The 20,766-nt window shown below is 43.1% G+C and overlaps 1 protein-coding gene across 4 annotated transcripts in view; it reads right to left on the bottom strand.

Moving 5' to 3' along the window:
* Nucleotides 1-593: 593 nt before the first annotated feature.
* The window catches only part of PIGZ (phosphatidylinositol glycan anchor biosynthesis class Z), a 93,857-nt gene continuing 73,684 nt past the window's right edge, over nt 594-20,766 (bottom strand). The window contains exons 3-6 of one of the 4 annotated variants that reach the window (XM_073578731.1): nt 20,066-20,171; nt 16,874-16,929; nt 9,272-9,391; nt 594-2,766 (exon numbers count right to left, since the gene is read on the bottom strand). In XM_073578731.1, the coding sequence (XP_073434832.1) occupies nt 1,199-2,766; nt 9,272-9,391; nt 16,874-16,919 (1,734 nt within the window). In that variant the 5' untranslated portion in view covers nt 16,920-16,929; nt 20,066-20,171 and the 3' untranslated portion in view covers nt 594-1,198. The remainder of the gene's footprint in view (nt 2,767-9,271; nt 9,392-16,873; nt 16,930-20,065; nt 20,172-20,766) is intronic. The other 3 variants (XM_073578733.1, XM_073578730.1, XM_073578732.1) reach the window with 3 other exon arrangements.

Below are 20,766 nucleotides of genomic sequence, written 5' to 3'. Positions count from 1 at the left end.
TGATATTGATAACTTATACTTATGAGTCTTTAGGATAACATCCTAGGATAGTCTTTAGGATAGGTCAGCAATATCAGATGGTCGTGGGTCCGACACCCGCACCAATTATTAACTCTATTGGTTTGCAGCTCTGTTGGTGACTAGATGTACACAGTGTGCAGAATCAGAGCATAACTGCTTAGTTCACTATGTAGTAGCTGCCCTCATGTCAAAGGACCAGATCAGCTGGAGTATTCGAGAACATTCGCTACTCATTGGTCAGAACTGTGCTGTGCCAGCTGTGTTCACTCTCTACATCCAACTGCCTCATAAAAGCAAGCACCTGGTCGGTGGGTGTGCCGGGTGTCAGACCACTACAATTCTGATATTGATGATCTATCCCAGGGACAGCCTACCACCCTACCCGTGCCCTCCGTTCTGCTAATGACCTGAGGTTAACATCCTCATTAATCAGAACCTCCCACTCCTGTCTCCCAGACTTTTCACGAGCCGCGACAATTCTTTGGAATGCACTACCCAGGCTTGTACGATTAATCCCCAAACCCCACAGTTTTAAGCGTGCCTTAAAAACTCATTTGTTCAGACTGGCCTACCACCTCAGCGCATTAACTTAAATATCCCTGTGTGGCTCATTTCTAAATTTTTTACCATAACCAGGTTCCTCGCATCATGTTCTCACATGCTTTTTGCATTTAATAGCCCTCTGTGTCTGTACTGTTACATATTTAGACTGTTAACTGGTTCATGCAGCAACAGGAACACCGAATTCTTACACTAAGTAAGGTCCAAACCATAAAATAAAAGCAATTGTTACCATCCACCTTTCGTGTCTCCCCTTTTCCCTTATAGATTGTAAGCTTGTGAGCAGGGCCTTCATTCCTCTTGGTATCTGTTTTGATCTATGTGTTTATTGCTATGCTATGCTGTAATGTCTATTGTCTGTACAAGTCCCCTCTATAATGTAAAGTGCTGCAGAATATTTTGGCACTATAGAAATAAAATTATTATTATTATTAAAATTATCTGTGTCCTAAACCTGAAAAATCCCTTTAATAGAATACTGTGATGATTTGATTACCAAATACCAACCACTGCCAGAAAAGAGATTTCATTTGAAATCATTCTAGAGTAGGATTGGACAGTTTCTATAAAATCATTGTTTTTAATCTTGGGGGCAAGTGCAAAACCCTGCTCAATGCTACCCCCTTGTTGTCCCCACATCGACCTCAACTACGTGCAGAGATAAGTGACTTTTTAAACTGCCTGTGAACAAATGAGACATTTTGAGTGGATCCTCCATAGTGAGATGTGGTGTGAACAAGGCTTCATCTTTAAAAGCTAGACCGCAACTCTCCACAACTGGTTTAATAGTGCCAGGGAATACGGCTATCAAATGGTGCACTGTCTTCCCCAGCTCTTGTGCATTTCTGACTGAAAGTTCTACTTGTAAGTCTCTAAATGTTTGGCACATGATATCTTCTGTGCAGCCAGCAACGTCAATAATATTCACCGCTGTTTGTCCTTTCTTTAGGTTCAGCAAGTACAGAGGGGGCATGTATGTGTGTGTGAAGAGGACAGAGTAGCGGTATGACATGTTGCCAGAGGCGGAATTAGACTGCACAATTTGTTGGATGCAGAACAAGCCGGGAATTATTCCAGCTTGATGGAAACAGCCAAAGAAAAAGGCTCCAGTGATATTAAACAAGATGATAACACATTTTGTTTTCATTGTGCTATTATAATTGGAAACTAATAATACCAATGGTACTAACAGGGGGATTAGGAAGCGAGGTTCCTGGTGGCTAAAAAATGAGAGACACATTAGCGGTGCAAAGTAAAATATTAACAGTAAGCTGGTTGGCTGAGGAGAAGGCTTTTCATTGGGACTTTTATCAGAGTTACTCCATATCTTGTTTTTTAATATGGTCACACCAGTGCACACAGCGGACAGATGAAGCAGTCCAAAAAGCATAAAACCATTTACTGCCATGTGAGTTACTCGGGGGTGAATCCCATGCTCAGCAAGATTTTCAGGGTTCATGTTGTATTGCAGGAAATTAATAGGTGTTAGAATTGTGTTTTTCACTAGCTGCTCAATGAAACCTTCTTTGCCATTCATAGAAAGCGGCCAATGTCCAGTGTAGTATATGGTGTCTGCAGCTATAAATAAGACTGTGCAGAGGATGACACTTGGCATGGTCTTCAATACAGCAAGAATAATAGATGTCGGGGAAAAATAGGTCTTGTGACTGTCGCTTTTGTCAGCCCAGTATAATATTGGCACAAAAGCGAAACAAAGAAAAGTGGGTCTGTTAAAAAAGCCAACTGTCAAGACCAGGCCAATAAAATGATAAGATTTTGTTTTACCAGAATTCAATACAGGGCTTCTTTCAAGAGGTGATATAAGTAGCAGGAGAATAGCAAACAGCACACCCTCAACAGCATTGCTGATTGTTCTAGTGTAGAATACTAGTGTAACTGGAGACATTGCCAGGAGCACCAATGCCTTCCATGGGTTGGAGCCCCAGGAAAATGCTACCCGATATACTGTATAGTCCAATAGGAAGGAAAGGATTGTTATGATGAGACGAGGAAGAACCAGAAGAAAGTAACTGTAATTCGAAGCCATCTCTGTCCCAAATATATGAAATACGTTCATAATCCAGAAGGCTGTGCCAGATGTTAGAAGGGGAACAAGCACTGTCCTACAGGGGGAGACTGATTGAAATTCCCAAGGACGATAGATTTCCAGATCCAATATGTCACCTAGAAAACATATATACATTTAGTAAGTCTATAAAATTGGACTCTTAAGGTTGGCCACATGCAAGATGCAATCATAGCAAGATTCAACTTATGATTGGATTGTATTATGTGTACTGGCCCAAAATTTACAGTGAAGTTTTTATTAAGATATATCAAACATTTCTTTAACCAGAGTTTAGAGATGGGCATACCCCTAGAAGTTCGAGTCCAGTGGTTCGACCAAACTGTTAAAAAAAAGTTTGAGTTCGGCTGCCATAATAGTACTCCGACCCAAACCCAAACCCGGACCCCATTCATTTGAATGGGGGGCCTGAACATTCAATGTTTGCTACACTATCATGTGTATGACAGCGCGGCAAACACTGCCTCTAATCGGCAGTAAAATCAAATGAGAGTGTGAGCCCAGCAGCTGTCATTGGTAATAAAAAGTTTACCTCCAGTCACTGGTGTCGGCTGATGGGACTACTTCTCTCATGAGCCTATACCTACTTTCGCTAATAACAGTGAGAGCAGGCGGAGGCTGATGGGAGTTTTTATCAGCTGGCGCCTGTGCTCTCAATAAATAATTTCTTTAAAAAATGACGTAGGTTCCCCTATATTTTTTGATAACCTGCCAGGCAAAACTGACAGCTGCGGGTGGGCTGCAACCCTCAGCTATCAGCGTTAGGAAGGTTGGTTATAAAGAATAGAGGGATCCCCACGCTATTTTTTTAAATTATGTAAATAAATCATTTTAATAAATGGCGTAGGGTCCTCCCCATTTTTGATAACCAGCCTTGCTAAAGCAGACAACTGGGGGCTGGTATTCTAAGCCAGGTAAGGGGCCATGGATATAGCCCCCCCCCAGTCTAAAAATAGCAGCCCACATATACTCAGAAAAGGCACATCTATTAGATGTGCCACCTCTGGCACTTTGCCTGGCTCTTCCCACTTGCCCTGTGGCGGTGGCAAGTGGGGTTCATATTTGTGGGGTTGATGTCACCTTTGTATTGTCCGGTGACATCAAGCCCACAACTTAGTAATTTAAAGGCATCTATAATGCACCTATCCATTACTAATCTTATAGTTATATTGTAAATAAACACAGAGCCAGAATAAAGTCCTTTAATTGAAAGATGTCTATTCATTAATAATCCTATAGTTATATAGGAATGTCCAGGCTGAGAACCACTGAGGACTGACTTTTTCTCACTGTGCTAGCGGGGACCTCCAGTGAGATCACCGCTAGAACAGTGAGAAAAAGTCATTCCTCAGTGGTTCTCAGCCTGGACAGTCCCATCATTTTGTGTTATTACAGGAGACAAGGGCTTTAATGGAATGGCTGTTAGGTGAGTATAACTATGCTTGTTATTTTTAAATAAAAAGGAAAAGTGTGTTTTTTATTTCAAATATAAGATTTTAGTCTTGTTGTGTGTTTATTTACAATATTACTATAGTATTAGCAATGGATAGGCGTCTTATAGATGTCTCTCCTTTACTATGCCGTGGGCTTGATATCACTGGACAATACAAAGGTGACATCAACCCCACAAATACGAATCCTACTGGCCACTGCCACAGGGCAAGTGGGAAGAGCCGCTCAAAGCACCAGAATTGGCGCATCTAATAGATGTGCCTTTTCTGGGAGGTTGTGGGCTGCTATTTTTAGGCTGGGGACAATATCCATGGCCCCTTACCAGCTTGAGGATACCAGCCCCAGCTGTCTGCTTTAGCAAGGCTGGTTGTCAAAAATGTAGGGGAACCTCATGCTGTTTTTTTAAATTATTTATATAAATAATTTTTTTAAAAAACAGCATGGAGACCCCTCTATTCTTGTTAACCAACCTTGCTAAAGCTAACAGCTGAGGGTTGCAGCCCGCAGCTGTCAGTCTTGCCAAACCTGAACAGTAACATAGACTTTCTGGTGAAGTTCATGTTCGGGGTCTGTGCCTGAACAGTAGATGTTCAGTTTGGACGCTGAACTTTACTGTACGGGTTCACCCATCTCTACCAGATTTCACACTTTATTGCTTTGGTAATGATTTAAATAATTTGTAGATTGAAAAATGTATTAATCTACAGGGCTTCCTTCAACCTTCTGCAAAAAGTATAATATTTTAATGACTTTTAAACCCCTTCCAATCAGAATCCAAGAAAATGGTGGCTGAGTGAATTCTCAAGAATTAAATCTCAAAAAAGTCAAATGTCTTATAATCTGAAGTTTTTGGGAAATTCATAGCAAAATTAATTCTTAGAATGTGAATCAATTCACTCATATTTACAGATCAATCAAATCAATAATTTTTATTTACATTAGCAGAAAAATTTATTTGTGTAATCCAAACAGGGCTGCCATCAGGGCTTTACTGCCCTTACTGTTGTATGGGACCTGGTGATCAAAAGTAAAAAGGGGCCCCCCTCTAGCGCTTCTGCTCACTGGGCCCCAGGTATAACGAAGCACTATGTACCGGTGAACCACCATAGGAGGCACACATCTCATCCCAGGGAGCCTAGCTGAAGCTTCACGGAACATCCATGCAGCTCCAAGGGAGTCCCGCCATCTCTTCTGTGATGCGCTGGTGACGGCGCGACCACAATGATGTCATCGTGTACGAGCGGCATTTATGCACGCCACTCACTGGGACACCTGAAGTGGAGCTGCAGGGGATTGTATGAGAGGTAAGTATGTAATTTTTTTTTTATAAAAATGAATTAAATGGGCTTGAGGAAGCAAATGATGATGAATTGAGGGTGGGGACGGCAGATACCAAATGATAATTTGAAAGTGAGGTGTGAGGAGAGCTAATGATGACTTGAGGGTGGGGCTGGGTATAGCAAATAGTGATGAATTGAGGATGGAGTACAGTAAATGATAATGAACTGAGGGTGGGGGCAGCAAATAAGGTTGAATTGAGACTGGGGATGTGGGACAGCAAATGATAATGAACTGAGGGTGGGAGAGTAAAGGATGATGTATTGAAACTGCGGGATGGGGGACAACAAATGATGATGAATTGGGAGTGGGGGAATGTAAATGATGAACTGAGTGTTGGGGAGAGGAAATGATGCTGTATTAAGAATAGGGAGACCAAATGAGAGGATTAATTGAGGATGGGAGAGAGAGGACATTGCATAATGAATTGGGGTGAAGGGGGCATGTAAGTATAATGAATCAGGGGAGCAGAAGGTACAGAGTGGGGTGCATTGGGGATACAGGAGTGTGACTGGTAATGTATTGGGAGAAAGAGTACAGGTTCTAATTAATTTATATATTTATTGGGTATGAAAAGTGGCTATTTGTAGTTAGTGGGGGAACTGTGATGGATTACAATTTATATTTGGAATGGTGGGTTGCATAATAACTAATATATTAATGGTGGATGCATGTCTGTATTTAGCTGCATAGTGTAGAAGGTGGGGAAAAGTGGGGAATGTGTTCTGAAAGCGGTAATCTACTGTAGATAACTATGTGTTATTTTATGAAGAGACGACTCCTGGCTGGAAGAATTGATGGCAGTCTATGCTGGCTGAAGAAGAAAAGCAAAGATGAAGGACTTCAACTAGAGACGTCACTGGTGAGTCAGTGTATTACCTGTACACTTACACTATACATTGTATACTATATACAGAGCTCCTGTGTATAATATTATGGGTGATCACTTTATTTTCTGTACACTGACACTATATACAGAACTCTTGATACTTGAGACTCCTTAAAAAAGCCACTGGGCGAAACTTACGTTGGAGTTACAGGAGCCACGGGTTACTGACTACTGGTATATATTTATTTATTATATCCCTCTTTTCTATGCTCTTTATGCACTTTAGTTCTAGACATACTTGTCTATTAGGTTTTTGCACTATATAGTATATTTATATGAGATTATTATTATTTTTAATCATTCCCACAAATGATTTTTCCTGTACTGTGGTTTGTGATTTTACTTTTCTTTTCCCACTATCTTTCATGTTTTATAATAATAATAATAAAATTTGATATTTTATCTTTTTGATTCTCATTGGTTGATTCACATATTTTAAGCAGGTTTATTATATTTCTCTGAGAATATCCTGAATCAATGTTGTTTCATTATAGTGAGTTTATCTCACATAGGTTGTTGTTTTACTATCCCATGTACAATGTCACTGGTGATCCTTGCACTGCTTGTACCCTATACACCATTTACAAAGCTCTTATGTGTAATATCACTGGTAATTCCTGTATTAATTGTGCAATATTCACTATATACAGGGCTTCTGTGTATAATGTCACTGGTGATCCCTATATTACCTGTACACTATACACTATATACAGAGCTCCTATGTATAATGTCACCGGTGATCACTGTATTACCTGTACACTTACACTATTCAATGCATACTATGTACAGGGCACCTGTGTGCTTGTAATATGCTGTCTGGTCATGATGTGGCGGTATTTGTTCCTTGTGTGGTATTATTTAATTACTATGTGGTGGTATTATGTGGTCTGGTAAACGGTGTGGTGGTATTTGCTCCTTGTATGTAGCATTATTCTGTCACTACGTGGTGATAATATGTCATCTGGTCATAGTGTGACAGTATTTCTCCCTTGTACATGGTATAATTCAGTCACAATGTGATGGTAATTTGTGGTCTGGTCATGGTGTGACAATATTTGTCCCTTGTATGTGACACATTCCCAGCCAAAAGAGTCTACCTTGTCATGGTTGTGGCTTAAAAAATCTTTTGGCTGAAACAAAAATTAATGGCTATGTATATGATATGGTGTTCGATGGGAACTGTTAATTTGTGATTGGTGAGGATGTGGTGGAGAAATGGAATCTTTCCACGAGTGGGCTGTAGAACTGTGGAAAGTTCAAGGGGTGAAGGTGGTGCTGGGGTGGAGTCTGCGCGGAGTCCCCAGGGGGCCTGAAAATGTTGCTAGTATGGGGCCCTGAAATTTCTGGTGGCAGCCCTGAAGTCAAACCTGCTGGGCAAACACCGATAATCAGCTTCTGTTACATGCTTCTAAAGCTGGCCAAAATTATGGCTGTCACTCAACTCTCCCATACAAAGGAGGGGTCATTCGGCCAAACACTTTTGTGTTCTCTATGAGAAAGTCGCCGGCTGACACATCAGCAGTGGCTTATCTTTGGGAGAAAAATGTGATTTGCAGTCTAAAATCGGACATGCCTATTCAACATTTGTCTCAACCATCAGTCGGCTGGCTACAACCCTCTACAAGTATAATATTTTATTGACTTTTTAACCTCCTCCAACCATCAGAATCCAGCATAATGGCAGCTGATTGGAATCTCAAGAATGAAATCTCAAAAAATTCTGATTTCTTAGAATCTATAGCTTTGCAGAAATTCATAGTAAATTCAATTCTATTACAATCAATGTTCTCATCTCTACAGATCAATCAAATCATGATTATTTAGATTAGCAGAAATATCTATAAGCCAGATGTAAGATCTAGGCAGTGCTGGGAGAACATTGATCAGCTTCTGTTGCAAGCTTCTAATGTTGGCCATAAAGATAGCTGTCAGCCAATTCTTCCGCACACAGGAGGGCTTGTTTGGCCAAGCACTCCTGTGTTTTCTTTGAGAAAGACTCCGGCTGACACAAGAAATTAGTGGCAACTTATCTACAGGAGAACAATGCAATCCGCAGTCTTAGACAACCATCGTTTGGCCAGCACCTCCATAAACATTATGGTACCGTCACACTTGGAAGGTCGCTGGTTAGATGTCAAACAGTCAGATCTCAACAGCGACGCAGCAATGATACAGAATGATACAACGGTCTTTGGGATCCTGTCTCTCAGACCTGTAGTAGTGAGGTAGTTCGTCGCTGTCTCTGTCAAACACAGCGATGCATGCTGGCCAGCGGGACACCAGTGATCAAAAAATGGCCCAGGACATTCGAGCACGATCAGCGACAACATCGCAGCAGGGGCCCGATCACCGCTATGTGTCACACATAGCGAGATCGCAGGCGAGATCGCTATTGCATCACAAAATCGGTGACACAACAGCGATCTCACTAGCGATCTCGCTATGTGAGACGGGGGCTTTAGACTTTTGTCCAAACTAGTTACAGACAGGGGATGATCTTCAGCCCTGGTATTTGATAGGACACAGGCCCAGACTCCGTCCACAAGCACCAGATTGGATACATTAGTTATATTACCCTGGATGGAGGAAAGCAAGATGTACTAAAAGACAAATATTTCTAATGATACCTGTGACTTGCTGGGGTAACTATCGGAGTCAGCGACTTTGTGCTCCTTCATAACTCTTAACAGTATGAGTGTCTTGAGAACACCAATTCTGCTAACAACATAGCAGACAAGGCAGCCCATGACCAGACAGGCCCTTCTGGCATTTGCCAGAATTGCCAGATGGCCAGTCCGACTGTGGTTTGAACCCATCAATATCGGCAGGTTCGGACAACATTAGTCTAATGTGTATGGTGTCCTTTAGTCATAAGTGAAAAAGAGAGCTTGAAAGCAATCATGCAGTTTGTAGGCATTACATACCTGCCATTACTTCAGGAGACTGGAAGAATTCATCAGGATGCAGGTAGCCATTCTGCGGAGCAAGGCACCACATGACACGAAGAGCACTCAAGGCTCCCCACAGCATTTTCTCTTTCATTGCTGAAGCAAAATAAAGTTAAACCATCAAGAAAAATCAATCAATGCTAACGTTCTCAATAAATATGCCTTCAGCAGTAAAGTAACTGACTTGCTATGTGTGGACTATTTTTGTTACTGGATTACTTTATACCTGTTTTATATTGCCATAATAAGGTGTTACACATTATTGTACATAGTTCATGACATAGCTACTTAGCATTTTATTAGACTGTTACCTGTATAAGCCAGTGTTGTTATTATGCTAGAGAATAGGTTGTTGCCATTTCAATAATTTTTATTGTAAACATTAAAATACAATTTACCTTCCCATAGGGGCCCACAGAAATAGGTCCAGTTTAATTAATATCTAATGCAGGATACAAATAATTCTTAATGGTGGTCTCACGTAATGTGACATTTTGAGTTAAAAAAATAAATTCAATTTAAGGATTTATTGCAAGTGTAGATGAACAAATCAATTTCATGTCAATTCAACATGTGTCAATTTTTTTGAATTTGCCAACAAGCATTTTACACAATGCAGAATACTATATCACCCTAAGAAGGCTCACATGACCTCAGGTGCAGCTATGACACATGGTACAGCACATCCAGTCAGAAAAACTCTCATAGTCTGTATAAAAATTGAAGCAGGAAATGAAGCAGTCATTTAGCAGTGAATCTGGATAGTGAAAGAACGCCATATTGCATTGCTTAGCCATAGAGATAGGGAGAGACAGCCATAAACTAGTGAACAAATTCTACAATTAGTGTGTGTTGTGGCACAGCAGTGAGGAGGATTAGTGTATAACATGAGAAGGAAAGTGAATAATAAAGACATTCAACTGATAGTGAGTGAGATAGGAGGCTGTAATTGATCACATTTGTTATAGTGCCGCTGCAGTTCAATTATACATTTTTTTAATTCTTCACGCAGAAATACAAACTGAAAGAAAATTGGAGTGCCCTGCCAGGGCCGTGGGGGCACTCGGTACTGGGCCGGTCCTTAGGGGGTGCATCACACCAGCAGTGACCCGGTCCGTGGCCCTGGGGGACCAATAAAAATGATGGAAAGGGAGATTAAAGTTTATAAATTATAGTTTGTAGCTCGTGCCGCCATCTGTAGTATTCGGCAACAAAGGTGTTAGCTGCCACTGCAGGGGAGACCACTGGGGCAGATGGTAGTGCAGCAGAGTTGGTACAGCTCCCCACAGGTGGAGCTAGTCCCAGGGCTCTATAGTGTGATATATAGAGATGATGATGATTGTAGTACAGAGCAGGTGTCGCAGCAAATAAAGGGGAGGACACTGCAAAGTGCAGTCTTCACTCTTTTTCTCACAGTTTGTGATATAGTCCAGGGCACTGATTACAGCTGGTATTGTAGATCCGTTCAGCCTGGAAGCAGTTTGGGATCCATATAGCCAGGTGGGTTCAGAGTAGGCCTCCCTATTGTGCTGTATGCTAAGATCCTTGCTGCATAAAGCTGTGCTCAGTCCTTGGCTCTTTTCTGTTCCTTTGGTTCTTGCCTGTATAGCAGGCAGCTTGAGCCTGTTGCAGGTGTCACTACTTCACTGTGGCTCCGACTCTGGTCTGTTGCTTCTGTGCCTTCAGGTGTTATGGTGGGGCCAGGGGACCTGCAGTCCCCTGCCCTCCGGATTTAGCTGTCGGGGTTTCAGCACCCACACAGCCACGGACTCCAGTGTCCGGTCTTTAGCACATGACCCTGAGGTGAGCTTAATTCCACCCCCACTCCTCAGGTTCTTCATTTCACGTCCACTCTCCTCTCTTTCTCCCTCAGACTGACTAAACTAACTCCACCCCAGCCCAGAACTTGCTGGAAAGCTCCCCTGAAACTGGGTTTAGAGCTCCCCCTTCTGGTCTGGAGTAGGAAAGTGTTGTATGCTGTTGTATCTGGCCAGTGAATTCCTCCTTGCTTTCAGGCATGACATCACCCCCCCCCGCGAGGCAGGCAATGCCACTGTGGCAACTGGACTCCTGGGGTGCCACAAAATCTCTCTGTGACTGCCCCATAAGCCCAACCGGGTGAATTCTACCAGTAGGCCCCTGCATCAGAAATTTGAGTTGTTCTCCTCAATTTACAGGAAGCAACAGAACTGTCTGCCTGATCACAAAAAATACAGATAAATTGTAACTATTTTATTACGCTGGCTGTTACCACCTGTGCCTGGTTTGCCATAGCCATACTTGATAAGGTTGGTCAAACACTTTGACGTTACCAAGGCTGTGTTTATGTTAAGGTTCTTGAAAACTGTTGGGGACAGTCCTATGAGGTCTCAGGGTGTCATACACACCCTTTCAGAGCAGTTGGAGGCTTTGGAGCAGTGTTAATTAAAATTTTTTGAAAATTTTTAGAGAAGCTGGTAAATGTTAATTTCAAATGATATTATCATCCCTATTGACAAGCATGTCTTATGAAGGAACGTTGTTATTTATATCATGAGTAAGAAGAATCGCCTGAGGATCTCTCTGATTTTTCCCCATTCATTTTCACTTTGGTTTACAAATGAGGGTCATCACTGATGAATAAATGGGGACACTTTGCCACAAATGTTCAGGAGGAGTTGGGTCGCCCTCCCAGGGCTGTGGGTACCGGGCCGGTGCCAGCGGGATGTGTCACAGCAGCAGTGACCCAGTCCGTGGCCCTGGGTGCCCAAGTAATGGGGGAATTTGTATTGTGGTTAGTTTGAATGAATAGTTTGTGACGCCACCTGTGGTGTTCGGCAAGTGAGGTGTTAAGCCGACGCTGCATGCAGATTCTCTGGGGCTGGTGGTGTGTGGCAGCCAAGATGGTGAAGCTCCCCACAGGTGGAGCTGTAGCCCCAGGGCAGTGTAGCTGTGATGGATGAGGAGAGGCGCAGGCAGTGTAGGAGCTGGTACCCAGATGTAGTGGTACTGAGGGTGTAAGCGCGATAATGAATGGAGGACACCGGGGCTTGTAGTTCCAAAGCTTTACTCACAGTCTGTAGTGCACACAGGTGCCTGCCTCCGGGCCGTGTCCTCCGGGTCAGAGACTCAGTCAACCTCCAGGCAAGATGGTAGGCTCCCCTCCAACACTCCGCCAACATGTACCTTTCTGAACGTCTCCTCTATAGCGCCTTAAAGTGTGACGATCTCCTAGTACTGAGTTACACTGGAGTTCCTCTCATCAGATGTTCCCAAGAACTCTACTTGTACGGCAGACAGCTGTAGCCTGCTTTGGGGACTCCCTTCTCCTGAGTCCCGGCTCTCTATCCAAATGCTGTTGTGCCCCAAGTCTTAGATGGGAGTAGTGCATTTACAGCCAACTACTCCACCGGTGTCTGCTGCAGAACCATAAGTGTCCATACAACCTCGGGGTCCGGGCCCCGGCCTTGCGCTTAGAACCTATAGGCAGGGTGCTTCCTTCCAACCCACATCCTCTCTGTTCTATTCTCCTTCGTTCCGTATTATTCTCTCTTTCTTATGGATGCTTAGGTTACAGATCAGTGTCCTTCTTCCTTCCTTCCTTTCCCGTGCCAGCTGGCTCAGGTCACTGAGGCAGCTGCAGCACTCCTTCCTCCATCCCTTCTTCCAGGGATCCCCATTCCTCTCCGAGTGGCTTCCTTCTCAGACTTCCCTGATGCACTCCCCCTGAGGGACTGACCTCTAATTTTAAACCTTCCCAGTCTTTTATCTATCCTAACTCCACCCACCTCCCAGCACGTCCAGAGTTCCAAGCAGGGAACCACCAAAGGTGCTTTGCTACTATCTAAGCACTGAGCCGCAATGTGGTTGTGCAGAACTACCCTGGTGTGTGGGGTGTGAGTGTTGGAGCGTGGAAAGGAGTTCCCACCTTACCTGGACGGTGGGGCACTACACCTTAGAAGAAGGTGCAGTACCTCTGTGGCGACTGAGCCTCAGGGGTGCCACAGACACAGTTCTGATTCTTCTGTAGCAGACATCATCATGTTTTCCTTCCTATAATAGTTTGTTAATGCAGATATGTGAGTGAATGCATCCAAGCTAAAAATATGACTGTTTCCATGTGTCAGGAGCAATTGCATTGGATTAAATAAGATATTCAAAGCGTTAAAATGGAAATATTTGCATGCCACAATTTCCACCAGATGTACTAACATTATTCTATTTTTAGCTTTAACGATGAGACTTGTAAAATAAGTGGCTAACTATGTAACTAAAAGCATTTAGACAACAAATTGCAATAGTAATGGCATGATTTCTGTTTAGCGAGATCCATTACAAAGTGTCCATTAGAGTATTAATAAATTAGTATTGAATGACTTTAAGTGAGAGTAACTCATATATGCTTTTTTGGCAATAAATAATCTAGTCCTACTTGACCTGCTATCAGCATAGTACATAATTTAGAATTTAAGCGGGTAGCCGTAAAATAATCAGCAAGTCTAACCTCTCTAACTGTTTGTACAGTGGGGTATGTGAACTTTTGATCAGGGTCATTTGGATGTTTTGAGTTATCATTATGATTTAAAAAGATAAAACACAGTAGTTTGACAATAAATGGCTTCACCCAACCACTAACCATTAGTGGAGAAAAAGTTTTGGGATTATCATTCATGTTATCTGAAAAAAGGCCACGAAAGCAAAAATTCTGCCGGGGTATGTAAACTTTTGAGCACAACTGTATGCTCATGTAGATCAATGAAAGCTAAATGCATTGATACATTTCTATTTACTGTCCATTACATTATTACACAAAAAATGATGATTTTATGAATATGCAGACGAAATGTTAGGTGCTTCATCCTGCCCAAAGCACTTAATGGAAGTTTGCCTTTCCCAGTCATTTACATCGAAAGTGCTTACCTCTCTCTTTTGATTGATAACTGGCAGTCTTGCTGGCAGAAACTCTTGTGCCTGCTCAAATTACTGTGGAGTTCGCGCTTGCACTGTATGGTCCTCTCCTGAAGGCGCTGATTTCAGTATGTTAATGCACTTGTGCCACTCATTGACACTGTATTCCCAGAAAAAGACCTGGGGCAAGATTTCCTGCTAGGCGTCTGTCATCAGCGAGATAGCCAGCTATCAATCAAAAAACCGGAGGCAGGCACTAAGGATGTACGGTAAATAACTTGGGCAGGCAAACTTTAGGTGCTTTGAGTGGGATGAAGCACCTAACGCTCATTTGCTTATTTGTAAGCTTGTGGATTTCTATGAAACAACTCATTGAACAGCAAATAGAAAGGTATCAATACTTTTTTTTCTAATTACCTACATGACCATATAAATGGTTAAGAATGTTACATTTACTTGCCCTTTAAATACTCAGATACATTAAATGCTACGAAGAATTGTTCCCAGGTGACTTGTCTTAGAATTTGATTTCACTATAAATTCATTCTCAAAGTTTTGATGCTCAGAAATTTCCTCCTCTGCATCTCTTTTATTTTGCTTTAAACTGCGCTTTTCCAAGCTGATGCATTTTCTCAGTCTTAGCATTCGAAATCATGGAGTATTCATACCAAATATAACAGCACTGCTATGGCATATTTACTCATCTTGGCTTTACCTATGGAAAATCCGACTTCTACGAATGTACTATGGGTCTATAGTGTAATAATGTTTACTATGTTTTCATGTACAGTATAGGGAAAGTGTAGTACTCCTGGTTGGACACTAGAGGGGGGCACTCTAGTATATAGATTAGTTAGTGGGTAGTATAGGGTTAAGTGTAGGAGGGGCAGCCGAGAGATAAGATTAGAGCAGAGGGGAAGTTAGTTAGATGAGGCCAGGGTGCCTAAAGTGTCCACATGTGCTATAGGCCCAGGATGGCTCGGCAGCCACGCAACGTTAAGTAGCTGCAGCCCATTTTATCCACAGCCACTAGGCATCATTGCAGTGGGCCAGTACAGGATAAAGAAGATGTGGCGACTCATAGCCTGGGCAGATGCCTTTAGGGAGGGAGTCGGTTGGAGTGAGGAGCTGAAGGAAGTTGGAGCATCGAAGAGAATGGTACAGCCGGGCCGGATGCTTTTCCAGAGGCAACCAAACCTGGTGGCTGATGATTTTGAGTCTGGGGCGAAACAGGCAGAAGGAATTGTCATCATGGCGAGGTTGGGCCAGGGAGAATCTGGGGAGCAGTCTAGGACGGTATGGTCCAGTGCCGCACTGAAGCGTCAGCGAAATAGGGAAGGATGAGGAAACAAGTGCAGTTGAATGTGAATTCCATGATGTGCCAACTGTGGATATAAGGTGTGAAGTTCTAAGTAAAGAGAATGTGCCAGTTATCCTGGACTGTGTCTCCATTTCTGGGGTCACCCGGAAGAGGGGCCATTGCCGCCTGTGAAGCACCCAGGGGGACTAGAAACTGGAGACGCAGGTACGCTGAGAAGTGTAATACAGTTTTCTGTGAGGGAAGGTCGGGACACAGATGCTTCAGTGTCTCTTGCCATGACTACAGTCCTATCCTCCCCTTACATTAGCAAAACACATTAATCTACCACCAAAGGTGTCCAAAGCCTTTGTTAGCCATTTATGGTAAATTGTTTAGATGACCAGTCAGCGCAGTTAACAAAGTCATGTACAAATACATTTGTATACTTTTGAGAAATTCTTACAATGTTGGCTACCTTTGGCTTGCCTACAGCTGGGACGAATGCATCTTATGACTTAAGGCCCCGGCCCACACAGCGATCTCGCTAGCTGGATCGCTGATTTTGTGAAGCATCAGCGATCTCGCCAGCGAGATCACTGTGTGTGACGGGGATCAGCGACCGGCCCCCCTGCTGGTTATCGCTGATCGTGTAGCATCGTCCTGGGCCATTTTTCGGTCGCTGGTCTCCCGCTGCCCAGCACGCATTGCTGCGTGTGGCAGCGAGAGACCAGCGATCAGCGACGCTGGACGCCGGTTACTAATGTAAACATCGGGTATCCAGGAGCAGCGCGACTCCTGTATACCCGCTGTTTACCTTGGAAACCGGAGTACACGCTGGTTTCCAAGGTAAACATCCGGTATCCAGGAGTCGTGCGGCTCTTAGATACCCGATGTTTACATTAGAAACCAGCGTGTACGCTGGTTTCCAAGGTAAACAGCAGGTATCCAGGAATCGCGCTGCTCCTGGATACCCGATGCTTACATTAGAAACCAGCGTCCAGCGTCGCTGATCCTGATCGCTGGAGGGGCTGTCTTGTGACAGCTCACCAGTGATCAGCCTATCAATGTCCCAGCGATCCCATCATGTCGGATCGTTGGTGGGATCGCTGGGACATCGTTATGTGTAATGGGGGCTTTACTCTTCAGACAATAAAACTGCAGCATATCCTTTAGGTCATTGTTGAATTGTAATGAGGTCATATGCAGTATATTAACCACATTGATATTCACGGTGAAGAAAAGCAAATCATGAAATCCTTGTTAAAATGCGTCAAAACTGCAGTTATCTTCTTTGTCACTACTGAAGTTTGTAAATATAGCATATGTGCTGTCAGTGAGATAATCATTTCATAGTAACATTACTGTATATTCACTTTAGCGCTTTATTGTACCTTGTTCTTGCATACCTAAGGTTTTTTGTTTCTGTTTCAAATCCATTTCTGTTGCACTAAAATGAAAACAAAACATACAAAATGGTTAAATAAGAAAGTATATGAGCACTACCTGTGCTTAATTTTTCGTAAAGAACATGAAAAAAACTTGGTGCATCGGTACATACTATAGATTGTACACATAGACAAATCTAAAAAGTCTACACACCCCTGTTAAAATGCCAGGATTTGCCATGTAAAAAATTATACCAAGAAGAATGATTTCAGAACTTTTTCCTTCTTCAGTGCCACAAATAATCTGTACAACAATGAGATCCCTTTGCTGTGTTGTAAACTGTTTATAGATTGCTGATTTTGCTGTAAAATATAACTAAGAAAATGCCAGGAAAATCTTAGAACAGCTAAACTTATATGGGGTTAATCAGAATCGCTTTACATTTTGGCAGCTGTGTACTGACTACTATTTGTCATGAGTTTAAACGTGATTGAGTAATTCTGGACACAACCACAGCCCCAAATATAAGAGGGTGCTCACACTTGTTCAATCACAATCTTTCGGTTTTATTTTTTCATTTTCCAGTTTGTTTCAGTTTGTTTCTCAATGGATTTGTACAGATTATGGGTGGCATTAAAGGTGGAAAAAGTTCTGAAATCATTGTTTTTGGTATGATTTTTTACATGGCAAAAACATGGCATTTTAAAAGGTGTGTGTAGATGTTTTATATCCACTGTAAATGTAAACCTATTTTTGACAAAGGTAGAGGGGGAAATAGCTCACTGTATTCCTGGCACCTGTTAAGGAATGAAGTCCACACTTGGAGCCACCCTGGCCCTGGGTGTTTCTTGAAGCAGAAATGATAGAAGGAATTCTCCATCGTTGAAGGAAAGATAAAACTTCACATTTATTCTGTACTAGTTAACAGAAAGACTATCTAGTCAAAACGCGTTGGTATTGTACTCCCTGGAATATTCATTGGTGTAACCAACATGTCTTTCTTTTAACAAGTATAGAATAAATGTGACGTTTTACCTTTCCTTCTGCGCTGGAGAATTCCTTCTTTCATTTCTGCTCCTATTTTTTACTAACAGCCACTTTTGAAGGAAAGGAGAAAATGTACTTACTGTATTTATAAGGGGGTACAGAGGACAGTTTATACCCTGCCTGCCTTGCACCTGCTTCTATGTCTCTGTTATGAATAATGCATTGTGTGTATATATATATATATATATATATATATATATATATAGTATATACACACACATTGTATATGTATTCTATCATATGTTTTGTAATGCTGCCATATTATTGTGTATGTATAATATTAATATGCTGAGCAGTGTATTGTATAAGATGTAGGAAAAAGTATAGGATCTAGCTAGTTGTAGGATTTAGATTAGCCCACTAGAGGGGGCACAATAGGAAAGAACATAACAGAGTAAGATAGACCAATAGGGTTTAGTTAACTAGGAGGGGCCAACTGGGTTAAGTGAGAGAGAGCTTCCTGGGCTCAGGGAAAAGGGTCTGGGAGCCTGGCCAGGGCAGTTGTGCCCCGCAACATTAAAGCAGAAGATCCCAGCTCGTCCAGGGCCTAGAAGCTAATGGTCACAAAAGAGGTGGAGGAATACAGGGCAGCATCAACATGGTGACAGCTAGATCGATCCCAGATGTCCAGGGCGAATCGGACAGGGAACGCCTGAAGCGGATTAGGCTGAACAGAGTGCTGCGGTACTGGAGGAGACGGTACGACCCTGCAATATTCCTGGAGGCGTTAAGGACAACACAGGGAAAGGAAAGGTTATGATGTGTGAAGGATCCTGTGTTGTACCTGTGACTAATCTGGACGAGCTGAGAAAAGAACTGAGTAAAAAATGGATAAAATGTCCTGTAGTGTATTTGTGATGCCCCTGGGGCTTCAGTTGCCACAGAGATACTGCACCTCATCCAGAGGTGTGGTACTCCACTCTCAGGTAACGCGGGGGTGGGTCGCCCACCCGGATGGGTCGCCCACCCGGATGGGTCGCCCACCCAGGGCCGTGGGGTACTTTGTACCGGGCCCAATGAGCTTCAATGAGAGATGTCACGGCAGCTGGGACCCGGCCCGTGGCCCTGGGTGCCCATTGTAAAAGGGGGAATGTTCAGTGTGCTTATGATGATTAGAATGAATGAGTCGTGACGCCACCTATGGTGTTCGGCAATGAAGGTGTTAAGCCGACGCTGCAGACAGATCCTCTGGGACAGACGGTGTGGTGCAGCAATGATGTTATAGCCCTCCACAGGCAGGGCTTTAGTCCCAGGGCAGAGTAGGTGAAGTGACACTTAGATGGTGTAGTGTCGGACGCAGGGGATGTAGCAGTGCGGGGCAGGTTGACGCAGCAATAAGTGGAGGACACCAGGGCATGTAGTTCCAAAGCTTTACTCACAGTCTGTTGTGGCACCAGAGCCCGCATCCGTGCCGTGTCCTCCAGGTCAGGAACTCAGCCAACTTCCAGGCAAGATGAAGTACTCCTTTCCAACACTCCGCCAACTTATGTGCCTTTTCTGAACATCTCCCTCTTAGTGCCTTTAGTGAAGTACTCACAGAACTGAGTTACACTGGAGTTCCTCCTGTCAGATGTTCCTATGAACTCTACTTGTATGGCAGACAGCTGTAGCCTGCTTCGGGGACTCCTTACTACCTAGTCCAGGCTCTCTTATGTTGCTGTTGTGCCCCCAAGTCTGGTGTGGGAATAAAGTGGTGACAACTTCTATTCCTCCGGTGTCTGCTGCAGGACCATTAGTATCCATACAAACTCGGGGACCGGACCCCGGCCTTGCGCTTAGAACTTGGGAAGGGTTCTCCTCTAACCCTAATCCTTAGTTCTCTTCTTCTCCTCACGTTCCATACTAATCCTTTCCTTCTTATGGAGAGTCAGGCTTTCCATCAAAGTTCCTTTCCTGTGCCAGCGGACCCAGGTCACTGAGGTCGGCTGCAGCACTTCCTTCATCCATCCCACTCAGGGGATCTTCTCTCCTCCTCTGGCTCTGTCAGACTAAATCCTAAACCCTTCCCGCTCTTTTAGTGTAGGCTAAACTCCACCCGCCTCCCATCACGCTTCGTGTTCCAAGCAGGGAGCCACCAAAGGGTGCTTTGCTACAGTGCTATGTTGTGTGGGATGAAGGTGTTGGAGCGTGGTCAGGTGTCTCTACCTTACCTGAATGGTGGGGTGCCACACCTCAGGAGCAGGTGCAGTACCTCTGTGGCGACTGAATCCTCAGGGGCGCCACATACCCCCCCGTTAAACACAGCACATCCGCGGGCTGTAAAAGAAGCAAAGATGGACAAATACAGGAACATACAAAATTTTGTGATGCTAAATAAACAGTTCATATCTAAACTTCCCAATGTGGGAGGCACGGAGTCTTGAACGTTACAAACATTTTAACTAACTATCTATATCTTACTACAGTTCCAAATTCAAAGTGCTATTTCAAGTATTATCATTAACATATTTCTTCATCATCTCCTCTTTCACATTTTCTACTTTCTATTATTAACCTTAAGTGACAACCGCTGATGCCTGGTTCGTCACCTGCATTTTTCAAATCTTTATCCTTATTCAAATCCTTCATCTCTTTATTAAAACATTCCTAATAGTCATTGCTATTAACTAGATTCTATATAAAAGCTGTTGTCTAACTATTAAGACTTTCATAAGGCACAATATAAAATACTTTACATCAAAACTTCAATAATTCTTGTAAGTGCTGGACACCGCTCCCAGCCGGGATCTCTGGCAGTGTCCTTTTGATGGGAGCCATGCTCCAAGTGAGGTAGTCCTTATTTCCAAAAGGGCTATGTAAATCCAAGAGAGGGCACATAAAGAGATGCAACTATGTACATTAAAGTTCTGGA

This window comes from Dendrobates tinctorius, unplaced genomic scaffold (assembly GCF_039654945.1).
Source record: "Dendrobates tinctorius isolate UK_male_01 unplaced genomic scaffold, ASM3965494v1 ptg000060l, whole genome shotgun sequence".
NCBI lineage: Eukaryota > Metazoa > Chordata > Amphibia > Anura > Dendrobatidae > Dendrobates > Dendrobates tinctorius.
Note: the sequence above shows the minus strand (reverse complement) of the source record. Positions and strands in the feature narration are given on the sequence as shown.